Source organism: Rhagoletis zephyria, unplaced genomic scaffold, assembly GCF_001687245.7.
Source record: "Rhagoletis zephyria isolate East Lansing unplaced genomic scaffold, Rhagoletis_zephyria_1.1 Rzeph_scaffold_00632, whole genome shotgun sequence".
NCBI classification, from domain to species: domain Eukaryota; kingdom Metazoa; phylum Arthropoda; class Insecta; order Diptera; family Tephritidae; genus Rhagoletis; species Rhagoletis zephyria.
In genome coordinates, this window is record NW_016157716.1 from 113,665 (window position 1) to 135,432 (window position 21,768).

At 37.9% G+C, this 21,768-nt stretch overlaps 1 protein-coding gene across 1 annotated transcript in view; it reads left to right on the forward strand.

Annotated features, from left to right (window-relative positions):
• The window catches only part of LOC108360811 (homeobox protein unc-4-like), a 34,840-nt gene extending 33,153 nt beyond the window's left edge, over positions 1 to 1,687 (forward strand). Inside the window, exons 3-4 of the mRNA XM_017613253.1 lie at positions 9 to 148; positions 753 to 1,687. Of these exons, the coding sequence (XP_017468742.1) occupies positions 9 to 148; positions 753 to 1,329 (717 nt within the window). The 3' untranslated portion in view covers positions 1,330 to 1,687. The remainder of the gene's footprint in view (positions 1 to 8; positions 149 to 752) is intronic.
• The last annotated feature ends 20,081 nt before the right edge of the window (positions 1,688 to 21,768 follow it).

Sequence of the window (21,768 nt, forward strand, 5' to 3'; positions counted from 1 at the left end):
CCAGATAGGTATGGTTCCAGAATCGAAGAGCAAAAGTGCGAAAACGTGAACACACCAAAAAAGGCCCTGGACGACCTGCACATAATGCCCAACCTCAAACCTGCTCCGGGGAACCTATTCCGCCCAGTGAATTGAAAGCCAAAGAAAGGTGAATAATGGTCAATATAAATATAATGTGTATTTTACCAAAATATAAACTTAATTGTATTTCTAAAAAAGATGTTTCTATTCTATTACAATTGTTTACACCAAATACAATAAACTTAAACTTAAATAATTACCTGAAATAAATTAAACGACATCTGGAGTTTAGAATTCGGTCTTATTTTACAGGATTTCCTCGATTCATTCAATTCAATTTCGACTTATCATCTTGTGTTTCGTAAGAAGTAGTTCAGACTTGGAGCATAATCAATTTACCTAATAATTAGTTTAGACTTAGAATCTAACAAGTTTAAATAATAAGTAAAATTCCGGGTTTGAATATTGCGTTAGTTGGCTTTCAGATACTCCGTTATACCGAAATCAAAGCCTTAGTTTGAAAAATACGAGCTTTATAAGTAAATACTTATATACTATATTTAAAACAGCTCTGTAAGCATTTCAGATGTAAATTTAAAAAGTTGTTTGCTTCTCCTGTAATATTTAAAATTTGTCGCATTGATATTTTTGCATTTACTGTATTTCATTCAAGCAGATAGATTTAAAAAATACTAATGATGAAAAATACACATGCTTCATTCTTTCACTAGGGCACGACGAAGAAAGAAATTGGCGAAAGCTATTGATCGACAAGCGAGGAAATTGCAAGCCAAAGGCATCACTGTCGACCTAGAGGCACTCAAGGCCGAATACATATCACAACATAAGGCTAATGGCACTTTTTCTGACTCAGATCTTGAGGACGACGGCATACAAATCGATGTAGTAGGGGGTACGGATAGTGACGACGACCCTGACGATTCCTCCTTCCGTAGTCCTAGAGCGAGTAGTATGGCCCCAGGCAGCTTCTCACCAACTAGTAGTCCCAATGGTATTGAAAGTCCAGTGTCCAACGGAGATCGCAACACCGAAGATGATAGCAATCCTACAGATGGCTGTGGAAAGCCATTCATTTTTCCTACAGCAAATACCGCTATTACCAATCTGCGCTTGAATCTATCGAATTCCAATACACCCGCCCATGAATATCAAACCCAGCACCACCAAAATCAACATAATCAAATTCATCGTCATAATCACAATACCAATCAACAACAAACATCCCCGATTAGTATCCGGCGGAACAATCCATTTAGCATAGAGGCGCTGCTGTTCAACAACACGTGAGATTTGTTGAGATGGTTAAATGGTTGAATGCAAAGGCATAAAAATTACACGCTTTCCTTCAAGCCATTTTTGGCTCCCCTTTATCCATCAGCAACAGTTACCCGCTAACACAAACACACATATTGGACGCACATCAACCAGCCTCTGTATATAACTACCTACATAAATACATCCATATGCATAAATATTAAAAAGCTGGCCCCTATATTTATTTTTAGTGAATAGACAGAATAATGTATAATGAATGAACTAGCCTATTAACCAAAATTATTATGGAGCTACTAACATAAATATATTAATACATACTACATATGTATGTGAATGGGTATACGTAGGTATATGTATAGATATGTACATACATATCGTCGTTTAAAGTACAAAACTATGTATCGTCGTTCTGCAAAACCGCGTAACTGACATTTTTTGCCAAAAATTGGATTTGCTCACACAAGCTCTTGGCTCAAGCTTTATCCATTCGTCCTGACATACACTAGCCAGAAATGTGATTCCTTTATGAAAAAGAGAATCATTTTGAAATATGAGTGTTTTTACTCTCTAGAAAATAATTTATGCAACCTCACCGCTGTTTTGCATTATCTTGATACGCTGTTTTGCATTTTGTTGATACGCGGTTTTGTACTTTAAACGACGATATATATATCGAAGACGTGACTTAATTGCAATATGTACATATGCCTATGCACATACATACATATCTACACACGTATATACATATATATGTATATGTATATGTATGTACATATGTACTTACACATAAAAACACACAGAAACAAATTGCAAGCATAATAACATCTATGACAATGGATACAGAACAAATTGCGCAATATTAGTATAATTGATCTACCGTAATGAATAGTAATTTATTTATTTTTTCCATTTAAGTAGAACTCACAATTTAAAATTTCCGATAATTTATGCTATTCAGGCAATAAAGCAGTTCCCAATCATAAAAAACGGGTCAAACACATGGGTGTACGCAGAGCACAATTTAGAGGGAGGAGACGGGAAGGCGAGATTATTTCTAAAGTAGATACATTTTATTAGAAATGTTAAAATATACATAGTTATTAAAAAATTTATAACAATTTTAGTCATTAATTTTTCTGTTTAATTGCATACAAATTTTAAAATGCAACTTCGTCTTTACACCGAAAATCGTAATTTTACATTATTTTTTATTTAAACAATAGTCTCCGATGGTATTCTGCAAATCGATCAAATGTTTCTGTGAAGGCTAAGCATACACAAACCTAAATTACAAGTGCAAAGTAGAAAATATTGAAATATTAAGTATATTCATCTTAATTTTTTTTTGCAAAATCATAAATTTTCTATTAGAATTAAACCCGCAACTGCGTACATCCATGGTCAAACACATTGCGGTACATAAGTTTGGACCTAGGCCTTGTCTTCATTGGCACTGAAAAAATCGCTGTATGTACGTGTAGAACTTATTGGTAAAAATGAACTGTTGCTTTCGTAACGGCCAGGTTTTCGTCCCGACGTTTTTCAGAGTTGTACCGCGGGTCCCCGGGTCCCGAAATCTATCAATAAAAAAAATTCACGCGTCCTTCAAATGAATTTTAAATAATAAAAAAAATGAAGATCTGGCATATTCCGATTATTTTGTTTAGCTTTGCTGTTCGTTTTTCGTCTCAATAAAACATAAAAAAGCGAATATTACATATATCGTTCTTAAGGAAGATTTTCTGAACTTGCGGAGGTTGGGGCTTTATCGGGAGTGTCTGGAAAGGAGTTTGGTCCCGTCCCGTCCCGAAAAGTTTTACGGACCTTTCCGATACCTCCCATCCCGGCCAATTTGAAATCATTACCAGTTTAAGTGATATAAGTTTAAACTTGCACTGAAACACTGCCCATTAGCACGTTAATACCAGGGTTGCAAGATGAGGAGGGCGAGGCGGTGGAGGGCCGTGTATGTGTGTGTTTAAACAGATCACACACTTCACAGTCCGTTTTTGTTTATTGTCTCCCGGACGAGCAGACTAAAATCCGGACTGACCGGTCAAAAACAGGACACCTGGCAACCCTGGTTAAGCCTGACGTCAGCCTGAAATGCTTATATAATTTCAACTCCAATATGTGGTCGTTCCTATCCCCATATTTAAGTAGATATACGTAGCTAAGCTCACAATTAAATAATTCCAGTGAAGTTTTTTTAAACTAAAAAGGCAAGTTTACAATAACCTATTTCCAAGCGCAATTTTGGAAACAATTCTTTAAATTAGTGCTTTGCCGTTATTTATTTCACAAAGCTGGTGAATAATATTTTTACTATGGTGAGACAGTTTTGCCAATCTGCTGTGTGAAATGAAATCTTTTTTGACAGCAGTAAATTTTTGACAACCGCAGAATAGAATATTATAAATTAAAGCGAATGAATATTTTAAGAAGAGCTTTTTATCAATTTAATTTCAATGAATGAAAGCTTTTGAAATATTAAAGAACTGTATTTACAAGAAATATGTATTATAATGTAATACTTTTTAATTTTGGCACCAGAATCTCCATTTCATAAAATTGCATAGTTTTTGCTTAAATTTGGGGCAGAAGAATTATAAACATCAACAATCTTTGCAATTAAATTAAAGTTAAATTTTCTATGTATGTATTTGTAAAAAATTTCACTAGCCTCATGAGCAGGGCCGAAAAGTTTAAGCTTTTGCTTGGAATTGCTTATTATGTTTATACAGGGCTTCCAAGCTTAATTTTAAGAACCATGCTTATTTTTCTTATTTCAATGTATAAAGCTAAGTACGGACCTTTTAAGCAAACGGTAAAGAAATAAATTGCTATATTGCCACGAAGTTTTGACATCTGATATTTACTCCCTGCTAGATCCTGATAGATAGATAGATAGATAATTAAATGAGGTTTGCGCCGCTACCTAGTGGTCTATTGTGCCCTCTACTCTTCACAATACCTCCTGTACACCTAAATCCCTGAGAAAATTCCACAGTTCCTTAGGGGATAGGGAGTGAATGTGCCTAAGCTGTGGCCACTTCTCTCACGTCTTCTGCAGACTGCATCACATCACGGATGTGTAGAGGTGTCTAGCTGGTAGAGTCGTAAAACCGACAAAGCTCACTCGACCATATCCCCAACCTGGCCTTTTGGCAGATCAATTAACCTTTGAATCTCCTCCTCTTATAACTTCCCAGTAGACTCTTTTTCTGACGCATTCCTGACGAACTTTGCCAGTTTTGATCCCTCACAGTGATCCTCTCTGTCCTAAGATCCTCTTTTAGAGTGCTGGGACCCACTCCTAGAAGGGCTCAGGGCTAACCTGAGTAATGGCTGCCGCCTCGACCAGGCTCCCTTGCGACCAGGTACCTACGCTAACTTGATGTTATTGTGTCTACCCAGGGAGTTAAGCTTCTCAATGCACTCCAGGACCAGCGACGATTTGACTTTTTGGGATATGAGGGCCCTGAGCGCTGCCTGGCTCTCACTTAGGATTACGATTCTCTCGTTTCAATACTCTCTACACATGACTGTATCCTCACATAGCTATATGGCGTAAATTTTTGCTTGAAAGATGCTCGGATACCCATAGGAACTGAGATCCAGGCCCTGGGTCCGACAATTCCAGCACCTATTCCTTCTGTGGTCTTCGAGCCATCCGTGTAGCAGTGCGGAGTGCAACCCTGACGTAGTGCCTCGAAATCGGGGACACTCCAGGTTGCTTTACTGCAAAGCTCTATTTTGAATCTCTTCTCAAAAACTATGGTCTTGCCTAAGTCATCTCTAGGTAACAGGGCTGGTGGGAGCGAGGGCCCTAGCTTCTCCATACTCCTAGAGGAGATGACTTTACCTTTTCCTAATCCCTCTCTCGCAATGTTAAGCAGAGTTCTTTTGGCTGCCTGCTCTATGGTTATATGAAGAGGCTCAAGTTCAAGGACTACTTCTGTTATGCATACACATGCCAGACGTTGTAGCTTGGTGAGCGACTGTCTCACCGTGGCTAGACTCTTGAGTCCAAGCTACCGCCCCATAGGTTAGGATCCTGGGCGTACAACCCCAGGATTTCTCCGCCAGACGCTTACGCACCGTTAAAGCTTTCGGGGCCTTGGAGGTGATCGCGTCCACATGTTGCTTGCATAGTTGTTTGGTGTCTGGGATTAGTCCCAGATACTTCACTTCGCAGGCGACGCTGACTACGGCCCCCTCCAAGGTTATGTCCCTCATTCCCGAAAGGGCTCTTTTCCTAGTTAAAGGAATGATGGTGGTTTTGGCAGGATTCATGATAAGCCCTAACTTGTCGCACCATCCCTTCGGCAATCTTAAGCCTCTTTGAATGATGTCACAGAGGGTGCTCTCAAACTTCCCCCTGGCAATTACCACTATATCAACCGCATAACCTTTGGGAGCGGATACCATTGTCGGAGAGAAGTTGAAGGAGTTCATCCACCACTAAGCTCCACAGAAGGGGGGATAAGATAAGTTGTACCACGCTGTCGCCTACCTCGGTTTAGCAATCCTTTTACGCAGGAGTGCATCCACCCAATTGCAGATCGCTGTCTGCACGTTTCTCCTCGGTAGTGCCCTGCGCACTCCAGAGTGTGACGTATTGTCAAGCGCTCCTTCTATATCGCGAAAGGCGCAGGGCACTGATTCAACGCATTTAAGGGGCCCCTGAATCTCGGTCGTCAGATGATACAGGGATGTGTCCGTGGACCTTCCAGCCCAGTATGCACGCTGACAGGTGTGCAGGGGTGTATTCCTTAGAATGGTGGATCTAATGCGATTGTTTATTATATTCTCCATAGCTTTTAACGAAAAGGAGGTTAAGCTTATTGGTCTAAATGACTTCGCTAGCGAGTAGTCTCCTTTACCCACTTTTGGGATAAAGATTACTCGCGCCCTCCGCCACAACTGTGGGACATACTTCCGCAAACTGATTTTCATTATGGCCACAAGATCCAGTATTACACTCTCACTGCCCTGCTGTAACATCACCGGCCGGATGCCATCTACCCCTGGAGCCTTGTAGCGATCAAATGAGCCCATCGCCCATATGAATGAAATCTTAGTGAATATGGTCCTCGCCAGTCTCCAATCAGATGGTCGCGGCCTATTTCGATGGGCCTCCAGCTCCTCCGTCAGGTTAGAGGCCTCCGGGAAGTATGCTAGTATGAAGGCGGTTGCCCTTTCCTCCCTGGTGTAGCTGCCATCTGCTTTTTAGGCGATTCTATTGTTCCTTATAGCATTATGTAACCTCGCGGCGGCCGGGTATTCGAGATGCCTTCAAAGAAGTTTTGAAATTTTCCCTCTTCGCCTTCCTAATCTCTTTGCTGTATTTTGTTAGACTAGCCGCATACTCTGCCCAGTATCCCGTGCGCTTAGCCTTATTGAACAGCCTGCGCGTGTCTCTCCGAAGGGATGAGACTTCCCCAGACCACCACACTGTTTTCCCTTTCCCTCTTGGTTAGGTCTCGGGGCAGCTATAGTTAATGCCATCAGTCATTATATCCGTTAGCCGATTAACTTTATGCTCTAATCCCATACAGCATTCCTCTCTAACCCGGGTAGGTTGAAATCTAGTAGTTTCCTATAATTTTCCCAATTAGTGTTTCTGGGGTTTCTCCTTGGAGTCTCTGCTCTGGCCTGCACTCCCAGCAGGAACCGGATAATGCTGTGGTCGGGCAAGGAAGGTTCCGAAGACACCCACCATTGTCCAGACAGATTATTACCCAGATCGTTACTGAGAGTCAGGTCAAGGACTTCCTGCCTGGCTCTAGTGACATATGTTGGACAATGCCCGAAATTGTTTATATTGAGATCTTCACTTATAATATACTCAAGAAAGAACTCACCACGTTTGTTGATGTCGGTGCCGCCCCACACAACGTGGTGGGCAATCGCATCGGAACCGAGGATCAGAGGAAGTCGAGCTCTTCTGTAATGCGCCACCAGGTCTTGTACCTCTGCGGGGGGAATGCTGTCCCTGGGTCTTCCATCCACCCAAAGCGTCGATGGAACTGCAACTAGGCCCTGGCTTAAAAACTCTGTAATGCAGAAGAAGTCAATATCATTTCTGACCATTACGCATGCTCTGGGTCTCTCAACAGAGAGGTCCCATATTACATTACTGTGTGTTCATTTCAGATCCCTTACCTGGCCCCTGTATGTCCACGGCTCCTGAATCAGTACTATGCCCAGATCGTCCGTAGAAAACCTACTCGAAATTACAGCCGAGGCCTAAACCGCGTGGTGTGGATAGATCTGGGCTACTGTCAAGGGCGTGGGTTCCTCATAATTTCTCATTCAGGTTCGAGAGCATTAGGTCGCTCTCGATTCTCCTGTCGTGCTCAAGCAGGTCTATACCCTCGAGCAGCTCCTGCGTAGAGGGAACTTGCCCTTGTGTAAGAGAGTCTGGATCTCGCTAATTTGCGCCTGGTTCGTCGGAAGGTTGGGCGAGAGGTGTCGCCTCATAGGACTGCGCCCACTCCGTTGCTTGATGTGGTTGCCTGTGAGGTTGCTTGAGCCGGCGGATTTTCATCCACTGGCATATCTTTCTCGCCTCCCTGCTTCTCGTCCGCAGGCTTCAGTCACCAGGGTCGCATGGTAACAAAACTGAACCTGTAGTTCAGCTGGTACCCCGCCCTTCGGACATTATTAAATGAGTCCTCATCAATGCTCACGTTTAGACGCAGGCCGGTGTCCTCTATGCTGCTCGAGTTGACGCGCCACCCTGGGGTATTGAGACCCCCGTTGTGGGCCCTTAGCAGCCGCAACGCGTAGTCTGACGATTTGTCAGCACTTCCCGGCGGAAAAATGGTCATATTGTGCATGGGTGGGATATCATCTCCCCGTTTCACGCACAGCAGGGCCCCCTTCCAGCTTCCTAGTTTCAGTGTAACCTCCTCTAGCCATTTAACTGTACCCTCATCCTTACAATCAACCAGGAGCATGTCTGGACGGAAGTACTCCTCGCAGAAAGCGAGCGGATGTGTCCAAACTTTGAACCCCGCGCCAATGCGCCATCGTACCTACCACCCGTAGCACGGTGCTGTCCGCCACTCCGCTTCTCAGCGGGCGCGGGTTTATGACTCTCGGCGGTATTCCCGCTCTTCCACCCATCGGCGGGTGCGGTCTGTTCGCGAGAGCCCACCTGCCTGGCCTGTTGCTGATGCCCGCTCTTCCGCTCAACCGCGGGTGCGATCGTTCTGCCATCACGATCAGGGTCTCGCTTGCTCGACCTTTGTGAGGCCGATCTAGCCAGAGCCAGCGCCCTAGCTACCTCGGTAGTTTTGCCCTGGTCAAGATACCTCACATAGTGCCTCGCCCCGGAGCCGCTGAGACCCAACCTCATGGAGTCGGTCAGCGAACCGGGTTTCCCTGCGTGTGGAAGAGTTGGCAGTTTTGCCCTTCTGTCCAAGTGGCGTTCCCTCTCCTTCTTCATAAAGTCGCGCGAGGTCGTCGAACCGGACTGACTTGGGGACCAGGTTTGCCCGCGCGAGGACTCGCTATGCTACCTCCTTCTGTGTCTCCCATTTTCGCTCGTGGTCTCATGCCCACTATCCTCTTTCAAAACCATCTCGTGGAAGATGCCGCTGCTCGCAGAGGGTTCATCGTCCTCCCGCGCGTGCTCTATGAAGAGTGCCACTTCAGCGTCGGAGAGGCCCTCCAGGAAGCTTTTCGTCCGACCCTCTTGCTTGGTGCCTTTCGTCTTCTCTTGTACCTTCCCTTGTGCCTGTATGCTACTATTAGCGTTCCTGATTTTTGTTGCTATTGTTTCTTAGTGTTGCTTTTGGGTTCCTTGCTGTTTTTGTTATTGTTGTTTTGTTCTTTAGTTGTCTTCATCTTTTTCGTACGACCGCATGTCTGACTTGGCAGGCGTAGCGGTCTAAATATTTGGTTTCTGGGGATCTCCCTCGTCCGCCGCAACAGCGCCCCTTGCCGCAGTGAGGCCACTGTTACTCCCCAAGGCGTCCCGTTGTCGAGAAGGCGCCGTTAAAATTCAGCCGATTTTCCCTCCTGACTGCAAATCGTCCAATGGGCACGGTGTCGCGTTACACCCTGGATTAGGAGGTCGCCAGCAGCCCTAAGCTGGAGAGAGGGTAGCGCAGAAGCTGCAAGCGTCTGCCTTATCCCAGTCCAGATAAGAGCTGAATGGAGATTCAGCTAAGTCCCCGCACCAACGGCAAGGTGCCTGCCCTAGCGGAGGACCTGCTGTCTAACATTTTCCTTATGAAATAATGGAGCGGGCATATATTTCTGTTGAAAACATGGGTGGGTGCCTTGTGCTCTTCACAAGCAAACTTTAGCAAACCATAGTAGAAAGCGTAGCAAATTTCTTAAGAACTTCGTATTGCTTAAGAACATTTGGCTCAATCAAGGCATATCTAACAGGTAGTAGCATTAGAACAAAAAGAATATTTACGTGTATTTTGTATCTAAATTGTCAAAAACTTTTCTGAGTTTTTTTTTTTAATCAAAGTGTGCCATGTGAAATATTTACAACAGATTTAGTTTTACTAACCCGTAACTTCAATTGCATTTCTGCTTGGGTACACAAATTTAAAATCAAGGGTTTGTCTCCCCGGGAAGGCATTGGTGTTATTGAAGAGATTAAAAATTATTTATCTCAAATGGAGAATAACGAATATTTAAAGAAATTGAAATGACCAGCGCAGATCTCTATTATTTGAGAATATCAAGCAACACTGGATTGTACATTGTAATTTTCAATCCTTGAAATAAACTGAATAATAAAACAAAACATTAAACAGCACTTAAAATTTATTGTTTTGCGAGCGTATTTACCAATGTTTTAGTGCTTATCTAAGCGCTTAAAATGGGTTTTTTCTTGCTTATGTTCTTCGGCCCTGCTCATGAGCTAGTGAAATTTTATTCACCTCATACATGTCAAACAGAAAAAGATTTGATCCGCTTTTAAATTTTGAACAATGACTTCAGGTATGCACCTCTCGCTTACAATTGCTAGAAATTTGGTATTCAGGTGTGTTCAAAAGTTAATGTGGTATATAAAGAGAGTTGATAATAACAAGATAAACAATATTTTTAAGAAGTTTTTGAAAAATTTTTGCAACCATGAAGATGAAGACCAAATCTATTATCATAAATGGCCAAGTAAAGGTACCGTTAGATAGTTTGTTTATTGTACAATTTTTCACATCTTTAGTACCAACCCACCGCGTTAAAGGAAAAATTAGTACTAAGGTTCGTGACGATATGTACATATCGTCGTTAAAAGTACAAAACCGCGTATCAGAAAAATGCAAAACTTGACTTATTTCAAAACAGTTCTCTCTTTTATCCCCACTTATCTCTTCTTCTTGTGTCTAAGTATCGATATTTTCGTATGAATTAATGAGGGCTTGATGCTAGGAGCTTCCGATGAGCAAATATCGTTTTTGGCACAAATGTCAGTTACGAGGTTTTGCAGAACCACGATACGCGGTTTTGTACTTTAAACGACGATATGTATTAGACTGACCCAATTTTACCACAATATCATTGTTTTTTTTGAGGCTGATATGTAGCTAAAAACTTTCGAATACTTGTAAAAACTCACCTGACCAAGTCTGGTTGTGTACAATTTTTGGCTTTAATATCACTGGTTTACAACAAAAATGTTATATGGATGTCACTATCCTATTCCTATGTAGAATTGCTCGGTGATTCCGAAAATCGAGATAATTTGTTTTTCTATGGATAACTTTTCGAGATATTTGCAATTTACCGTTATTCATCTTAAAAAAATAGTGGTTTCACTTAGGGCCAGTTTTTCAGTGCACGGCCGTGGTTTAAACCTAGTTTAAACGCCTGATCTGGCTGGTTTAAACTAAGATCAGCCAATCAAATGACAGCCAGCTGTTCAATTTCAATTAAGCTCAGTTTACTTAATCTAAGTTTAAAAATCGTAATACGGAAACAAAATTCTCCATAAACCGTATATACATTACTTTTCGATAGCCCTGATAGTTTTTCAGAAATTAATTAATCATTTCTGACACCTCTTGTTTTCGATGCAAACACTCTACCTACTCAGGTGTACGTGGCGTATGAGTAAAACTCTTTTCTGCTCATATTTCATCAGGGACGTGAACCGGATGAAAAATTTGGTCGGTTCGGTTCAGCGGTTCGACCCGTTGTTGCACTTTTGGGTTGTTTCGTCAAAGCGGTTTTTTGGTCTTTGAATCGGGGTTTCGGTTCGGTTCAACGGTTCGAAAAACAAAAAAACAACGCGCAAATTTAAGTGTCAAGTGTCAAGTGCAACAACGCGCAAGTGAGATGGGCTGCCTTTACATTTGATATTGTCACATGGTAAAAAACATGGTAGGTATTACCATGTTTAACAAAAAGAAAAAAAGTGGGTACATTTATCTATTGAAAATTGGTTGAAATGAACCTTTAAACCTTTAAAGAAAGTGGTTCGGTTTTCGGTTCGGATCAAACATTTGTGGAAAATCTCGGTTCGGTTAATGGTTCAGTTAATTAATAGAAAAAAGCGGGTTTCCGGTTCAAAACCGGTTCACGTCCCTGTATTTCATACAAAAAATCCTTGCGCATTTTCATTTGACCAATCATTATTTTCTATTTATCCATCGATTTTCTTTATTGGTAGCTTAGTTTTTTTCTAAAGGAACAAACTTTAACACAAATGCAAAACGCAGAAACAGCTATTTTTTGAATTAGTTCCCTGTTTAAGTTGAATTTTTTGCATTATTCCATAAAAAAAAAATCTCGAATTATTAATTAATTCAGAAACTGCCAGGCCTATCGAAAAGTAATGTATATACAGTAGGGTGCCCATCGAAAATGTTTTTTTTTGGAAATTTCAAGACCCCACCCCCTAATTTTATTCGTTTATCTGAGAAATGTGATTACCTATTTTTATAGATTTTTTAAAGGTCATTTAGAGGTCGCTGTCGATTTAGGTCAGAAAATAGGATTTTGTATATTTATGAATTTTTCAATGACTATTTTTGATTCGATTTCAAAGATCGAATATGATCTGAGAAGAGGATATACAGGCCTTTAAAATGGTATATAATAATCTATTGTCGGACTAGGCTTGTTGGGATTTTTCATCTGGTAAATTAAAAAAATTCCCATATTTGTCTAAATTTTTTAAATTTTGACCATCGATAATTTCTACAATTTCAAAATATAGAGCACTATCTAAAAGTAAATCTATTTTCAAATGAACCGATACCTCATTTATTGCAATCGCATAAAAATTGTCGAATTTAGGCGAATTTTCTTAAAAACGGCCTTGAAAATATATGTCTATCAATATTTATTCAAAATTGATATATACCATCGCTCTTTAGCAAAAAAGTGGTTTTTCAAGAAAGTTTACGAAAATGGGGGAGGCACCGCCTACTTATATGATATATGCGTATTCAAAAACTGCTTGACCGATCTCGACCAAATTTCGTATACACATTGAGCTTAGGCTTCTTAAACGTCATATGGAAAATTTTTGAAATCGGACAAAAACCACGAGCTCCCCCAACGTCACGGTAATTCTAAAAAACTTAAAGCTAGCTATAATTTAGGAGGAGTAGATTTTATCCGATTTCCAAAATATTCAAGACGGTACGTAAGGAAAGGGGAAAGGCCTGTATATCCTCTTCTCAGATCATATTCGATCTTTGAAGTCGAATCAAAAATAGTCATTCAAAAACTCATAAATCTAAAATCGAATAAAATTAGGGGGTATGGTCTTGAAATTTCCAAAAAAAAACATTTTCAATGGGCACCCTAATATACAGTTTATGGAGAATTTTATTTGCTTTCATTTGCCGTATCTTGTATTACGATTATTTAATTGGTTCGCTCGTAAGATATACCTGATTAAGTGGAAGCACTCCTTTTTTAAGTTTAATAACGGTAAATTGAAAATATCTCGAAAACGTAGCCATACAAAATAAAATAGCTCGATTTTCGGAATTGGCGAGCGATTCTACATACAAATTGGATAGTGGCGTCTGGAGAACAAAATCAAAATTAAAATTTGTGATCCGGTGTATTTAAGAGCATGTTCAAGGAGTTGGCAAGAGTAGATTTTGTGAAAAATTTATATTATATATATATTATCGTTAACGGCATTAAGTGATAGGTGTAGGTCGAAAGTATTCACCAAACAAATGTTCGCACATTTATTCTGAATCATATTGCTAATATAACTTTTTCACGCAAAATAACCATTTTAAGAGCTATAAACAAATAAACATAAGTATCTTTTTTTAATGAGTTTTATGCTTTAAGTCCTGGGGCCCGGGATTCTCCCACTACAGGCGTGCTGTGTGTTCTTGAATACCATATTTTTATCGTCAAAGTATCCGAAAACGCGCGGGGGAGCGAAAAAAAGGCGGACATTTGCAAATGCTTACTATGTGCTGCCCAGGGAGTCAAAAAACGATTGTGTAGCAAGTTTTGAATACACTGATTGAGCGGTTCAGAGATATGTACGCATTAGGAATGTTAATCCCGGATCCCGGCATTTTTTAAGTCCCGAATATCCCGGGATTATTTCCCTAGAATCCCGAGATTTTCGGGATTTGTAATTTACCCTGGTGGCAATAATAGAAACGCCTTATGTTGCCCAGTTTTGGCTATATTTCCTTTTGTTTATTAATTATTTAATTTTTTTTTTAGTAATGTGTAGCTCAATATACATAAAATACCGTGCGACCAGAGTTGGCAAAATGTTAATCTGATTAACGATTAAAATGTTAATCGCGATTGATGATTACAATTAATTAATCGTAATCAACTGTACGATTAATTATTAAATTTTTTTAATCGTTAATCGCTGGCTGCGATTACGGTTAACTAATTCTAATCATTAATCGTTAATCCAATTAAAAAGAAAATCTGATTAAGTTGTCTTATTTGTCCGAATTTGAAACCAAACACCAGTTATAGTAATTATTTTGTACTTTACGCATATAATAAGCACATAATATAAAAAAAACCAAGCCCACATGTGCAGGGGGATATTAAAACCTAGTTTGTAAAACGTCTGTTGGTATAGATCTTAATGAAAATGCACACCAAATTGCTTTGATTGACGAGGAAACCCGACATAGCCATACCCGATTAACTGGCTTTGTGTGCACAGGAAAATTCCAGCATAAATTAATTAATCACCAAACCTACTTAGTCAAATTAAGGGTTAATGATTAAAAATTAATTTTTTAATCGCGGTTACGATTAACTGTTTAATCAGATTAAAATTAATCATGATTAACTCTAATCGGATTGAATTTAATGAAATTAAATAATTGATTAAAAAATCAATCGATTAGTGCCAACACTGCTTGCGACAGGCAATTTTACACACAAAAATGCAATATATTCGCGAAACCAAGGGCCAAATACAGTAAAATCGCGTTCTTAATTTTTCTCTCTGACGTCAGGATTTTTTAAATTTTTTGGTGCGTAAGGTGCGAGTAGGTATTGAAAATGCCCTTTTATAATTTTATACTTGAATATCCTTGAAATGTTCAAATTCTTATTTTTTTAAATTATATGTTAAGGACTAACTTTATTAGCTTAAAAAAGTAAAATAGATTAAAGGGGAATTCCTATTCGTCCTTGTGAACCCAAAAAATTCTACAGAATTTTTTCTTTCATTTGATACCCATATTTTTGTTTTACATTGCACTGAATTTTTTAAATAAGTTTTGGAATTACTCACATCTTAGAAATTATAAAGTCTTTTAAAAAAACCTTGACGTTAGAGAAATGCCCATTTAAATGCATTTAATTATATGTAATATGAGGTAGACTTTTATAAAAAAATTTAAATAATGGATAAACAAAAGGAATATAGATAAAACTGGTAGAAATAAGGCGCTTCTTTTATTTCTGCCACTAGTATTATGAACTTCTTTGAACCAGAAAATAATTTTTTTTACTTAATTTTGTTTTGCATCAAGCTTTTTTCGACATTCCTTAAGATACTTTATCATATATGTACATGCTAAAGTATTATTAAGTGCATAAAGATTTAATTACTGTTTTTCGTTTTATTACTTATGAAATAATTTTCACTTTAAATAAACAAGTACGTTCCAAGCCCATTTACTTATTATTTATTATATGATAGGAGAGCTTCGCAAACCATATTGATGCAATTTTTTCGATTTAAGTTGTTGAAAAATAATAAATATCTAAATCCCGGGACTGATCCCGGGATACCGGGATTGAACCAATGACATCCCGAAAATCCCGGGATCGTAAAAATCAAAAAAATTAACATTGCTAGTACGCATATTCGACAATTTGTAATCGGGGCCACGCTAATATCCTAAAATTTTATAATTCTTTAATATTTGCCTTAAAAATAATATAAATATCAATTTGAGCATTTTAGCTCTAGTGCAAACTGAAACATCCAGTTTTATTGAATTTTGGAAAACTATCGATTGAAGAGAGGCAAGCTTGGTAGTAGATTTAGAACGTTAATTCCACGTCCACCCAGAAAATAGTCAGCTAAAAATATTTCTCTCAACACATGATTTGGTAACTTTAACTAAATAATGTAACTATAACTAAATTATGCGTTAGGAGAAATATATTTATCTGACTTTTTTCTGGGTGTCCAAAACTGCGCCTATTAAATATTGCACTTTGTACAGGAATTTAATAATGTATTTATTGCGGAATTAAATGTAGCTGGAGTCCAAATTACGTAAACACGCCCATCGCAGACTTTAGATACATACATGCATATGTATGTACGTACTTTGAGTTTGGAACTGCTCTGAGCTTCCAATGAAGCATTGCCAACTACTTAGGACCAGTTTTTCAGTGCATGCCGTGGTTTAAACTAAGTTTAAACGCCCGATCTGGCTGGTTTAAACTAAGATCAGCCAATCAAATGTTAGCCAGCTGTTCAATTTGAACTCAGTTTACTTAATCTAAGTTTAAACTAGCACTGAAAAACTGGCCCTTACTGTGACGTTTATCCTTTCTAATTTAATAATTATATTTGAATTTATTTTATTTAAAGTACATATAATATACTACACATAAAATAGAGATGTAGATTTGTGAGTGAACAGGGCTTTGTATGCTAAAGGAACCTAGTGTTAAGTGCAATAAAAGTTATGCTTACAAAATCTACGTATTTTCATGTAAACGCATGCACTTAAGACAAATGTACATACACACTGAGAAAAGAGTTTAGTTACGTCAACCAAATATGTTTATATCAACACATGATTTGGTTATAGTTACACTATTTGGTTATAATTACCAAATCATGTGTTGAGAGAAATATATTTGGCTGACTTTTTTCTGAGTGCATAAATAAATAGTAATTATGTATTTAATTACCTATGTTTGAGTTAATGTCTGACGCTTTAATACCTCCGTAGGAAACTGGTATTTTTTCCTACAACTATTCTTTATTTTCTGTTTACGAATTGTATATAGTTGCAATTAAAGCTAATGTAAAATACATGAAAAGGATAAATAGTATGTCCTACTGAATAAAGAAACTTCACATAATTATTTACACATGTAGAAATAAAGCGTTTCCTTTGTTCCATGATTGGGTGGAATTCCTAACTGAATCATAGGTAAGCAGATTGGTCGTGTTGTTTATTATGGCAGGTGGCTTACACATCTGAACTATGCGAATTAAATTAATTATTTGTCAATCTAAGTTTATTTTAATAACTCCAATCGCATTTAACATACATACGAGGAGAGTATTTCTCATAAGAATGCTGCCATTTTTTTGTAAGTATTCTCATGGGCTTTTACACGCACTCAGATTCTCATTGGTACTTTGTTCTCATGAGAATATGTTCGGTGAGAAAATTCTCATTTGTTCTCATCTATGTTTACATGAAACGTTCCCTGCGGCAAGTGTCAGAATAAAATGTAACATTTGGTCATTCAGTTGTTGTCAACAATATTCAATAGACGTTAAAAATTACTGCAGATTGAAAAAACGGGAGCAAGAAAATTAAAATCAGCCAGTGTGGTTTATAAATTGCAGTTGCTATATGGAAAAACCCGTAAAAGACCGGAAGCAAAAAATATTCCAGTATGCATTGCAAGAAAAATGCCAATTCCCAAATGTGATAAATAGACTAGAAAAAGATATTTAAGCAAACTCAACGGAAATATTGTTTTTGAACTTTTAGGTTAGGATATCTCAAAAACCCTGACGTGATGGCTGGATTCGGTTTCAGCTCGAAAAGTTACTTTAGAAATTACTATTATTGTTATTATTTTCTTGAATTCGGAAAAAGGGGCGTGGCACCTCTAACCTTATATATAAAAATAAGTGTTTTAGCTTATAACTTGAGAACGGCGTCATCGAATTCAACCAAATTTATTTAGTACACGGTTAAGAATTTCGGTTTTAATTTTAAACTTTTTGGACTACATATATGACCAAACTAAATTCAGTTTCAAATACAAACCTTCTAAGTTTAAAAAAAAGAGGGCACATATGTTGGGTTTAGAATTTAAACAGTTCGGTTTAAATTTTAAACCCAAACATTTTCATTTTTAATTAAGAATAAAAAATAAAAAATCTTAAATTACACGCTGCGTCTGGTGGGGATTGAACTCGGACAGCCTTGGTAGCAACCAATTGTATCAAGCATCTTTGCACACTCAGCTACAGCCACGCATGTAAATGTGCTTTCAAATGTTGTATTTGAATCAATACCGCATTTCGCTGTGTGCAAACATTTTATATTTCGGTTTAGATTTTAAACCAAATTTTCCATATATGAAACCAAGAAACTAGAATTAAAACATTTTGGTTTAATTTTAAACACCGAACTTTTTGGACTAAAATTTAAACCAGAATATATTAAAAATTGCTTAAAACTATTGACTGGTTTAAAAAGTAGACTATAAAAGATTAAAAAAGGCAGTAGTCCCAGTGCGGTTTAAAAATTAAACCCAAATTTTTTACCGTGTAGTGATGTGCTGAATTGTCGGTGCCCAATACTTGAAGAAAATTTCGGTACCCAATTATTTATTTTCGGTACCCGATACCGATTCGATACATTAAACCTTCCTCATTACATATAAACTTCTTGTCAGCTGATTAAATTTACTCACATTTTTTATAAAAGTCTAGCACATTACATAACCAGCACCACATTAATCCACATTTCTAACTTTTTACAAAAATTAAAAACAATTCAACAAACTTTAACAATTACACCTAAAAATTTTAAACTTTTTATTAAACATTTTAGGTATACAGTTTTATAGCCCATTATATTTTAGTGGGTTAAACTGCACTAATTTTTTTTTGCTGACGGTCCTAGGCATTTTCCTCTATATAAATGTAATTAGCGATCATACTTTATAGAAAACCGTCAGCCAAAAAAATTATTAAAAATCAACGCAATCTTCTAGCTTCTTGAAATTTGCACTTTAACCAACTAAAATTTAATGGGCTATAAAACTGCATAAAAAGTTTAAATGTTGTAGGTGTAATTGTTAAAGCTTGTTTAATTTTAATAAATTTTGTACGAAGTTTGAGATGTGGATTTATGTGGGGCTGGTGTAATGTGCTAAACTGTTATAAACAAATTATAAACAATTAATCGACAAAAGAAAAACAGCCAAAACTTGTCGAAATGTCACTTAACTTAATCAGCTGACCGCAAGGTTATACGTTTGAAGTTTGTAAAAAAAAGTTCATATTCATTGCTATTTTATACATATGACATCGCTTGAAATAAAAAAAGGTACAAATAAGACGATGCTTCCTCAAAAGATAAACAATGTGTATGTCAGTATTTGAGCCTTCTTGCACTTATTGCCACAGTCTTACCAATTGCAACAGTTATTGTGGCAACATTGTTAATTCGTAATATTATTATTTAAGATTTGCATTGTGGTTGCCGCAGAGGCAGATATTAATCTACGAACGAGAACGTTCAGATCCAAATAATGTGAGAAATAGACTTCTTTAACCATAGATTAATGACTTCAACGATCACTCAACAGGTTTTATTCCATATTTGTGGGTATTCCGGACTCTTATTAGAAATTCTAATATTTCGGTACCGAGTATCGAACGTATTTGATGCTGTTTAAGTCGGTACCGAGTATCGATCAATACTTAAAAGTACCGACTCTACACATCACTATTATTTAGCATATTCGGGCCATGATGCAGATAGTTTATTTTAAGTTTGCCCAAATTTGGATAAGAAAGCGTGGCACCTCTATCTTATATATAACAAGTAAGAAAGTCTAAGTTCGGGCGGAGCCGAACATTAAATACCCGGCGCAAGTATTTAATATATGACTTTCACCTTTTCGAACGCTACCGCTACATGGTAAGCCGGGGAGTATCAATTTGGAGTAAATTAGAGTCCTTAAATTTCGAAATTTTGAAGTTTCAAGCAGTTCTGAAATTTACCGTTATATGAAAAGCGGCCTCAATTTTAGTCCGATTTCAATAATTTTCAACGTTTTGCTTTTATGTGGCAAGCACAATAACCATACCGAAATGAACAAACGTATTTCTTGGTTAAGAATTGTTGCAAGCATAAATCTATACTAATTATATAAAGAGAAGTCCCTTTTTTTTGTAACAGGTAATCTCGCGAACGGCTGGTCCGATTTTCATGAAATTTTGTATACAAATAGCTTTCGGTAACCACCATGTTTTAGGCTAAAAAAATTTTACTTTTTTTTCGGGTAGGTGGACCAGGGACCGGTCTATTCGAAAAAATCTTATTATAGTCCGATTTGCATAAAATTTAGTACGTAAGTAGCTTTTTAGCATATATTAGCATATATGACCCATTTTTTCCGGGAAGTGGTCCAGGGACCGATCTATTCGAAAAAATCGAATTTACGGTCCGATTTGCTTAAAATTCGGTACGTAAGTAGTTTTTTTAGCATATATTAGGATATATGGTCCATTTTTTCGGGTAGGTGGACCAGGGACCGTCTATTCAAAAATCATTATATGGTCCGATTTGCTTAAAATTGGTACGTAAGTAGTTTTTTAGCATATATTAGATATATGCCATTTTTTCCGGAAGTGGCCAGGGACGATCTATTGAAAAAATCGATTTACGGTCCGATTTGCTTAAAATTCGGTCGCGGTAGCTTTTTAGCATTATTAGCATATTGATCAATTTTCCGAGAAGTGGACCAGGGACCGATCTTTCCAAAAAGTCGATTTATGGTCCGATTTGCTTAAAATTCGGTACGTAGTAGCTTTTTGCCTGGATAAGCTTATTGATTCCTGTTTTCCAATTTTCATTCAATTTCGAATATAAATAGCTTTAAGTAACGACCATATCAAGGGGCGAATTCGTCACTAGGCAAGATTTTTTTGAGCCAATCAAAGGGGGGCGTGTCACCTCCCATATAAATCGAATTTTTATACTGCATATCTCTGAAAGTATTCATGGTTCAGTACTGGAACTTCGTATGGAGAAATGTGTATAGTTGAAATCAAGCCCATACTCATGGAGAAAATTTGGGCTATTTGAAAAGGGGTGTGAGGCCTACAAACGTACCGACCTTTAGCTATCTTTGAATGCATTTTTTTATTCTTCTGAAGGTGTGTTTGTGAGTGATCTCCTCGTAAATGGTTGTACGGATTTTAACGAAACTTTTTGTGTATTTGAGTGGGTCTCTGGATGGTTTAGTTTCACAATTTAATCCGACAGTTGGCGCTGTAGTTGAGTTATTACTAAAAATCTTATTTATGATCCGATTTGGCTAGTGTTTTAAATATGTATGCAATACTATTGCAAAAACGTGCTGCCAAGTGGTGCTGAAGTCGAGCTATTACTAAAAATAGCCAAGTGAGAAAAGGGGCCGCAAAGGTCAGATTAAATCGACCTGTTGCACCATTGAGTATATCGAACGCGCCTGCGTTGCAGTTGGCCCAATGGATGTGATTTTCCAATATTATTATGCGTTCAAACTTTTAAGGTATTTCGTCTGAAATTAGTATATGTATATTGCATTTCTGTAGAACAAAGATTCGTACCCATTTTGAAATTGCCACCTACTATACTGTAAAGCTTCTAGGACATTCACTATAGAACCGGGTCATTGTTGCCGCCGGGGAGTGAAGAAAAAATGTATTTCGCTTTGCGAATAACCGTGCTATGTAATGCCGCACAACTGGAGAATTTCAAGAACGGATATAACACTTTCCTTAGGTTATTTAAAGCGGCAAATGACCACCAAACCTTAATCTTAGCAGACAAATGTGGCAACGAAAATCGTAAACGTGAATTGTTGGTGAAAATGTTGGACCAAAAAGTTCCAATAAAATACATAAAAATTTTGGGCGGGACGAAGTTCGCCGGGTCTGCTAGTTTTGAATAAATTAGCTTTAATATTTACTGATTTATCGAAGATTTTGTATTTCTCTAAATTACCGTTATATGGGATGTGGGC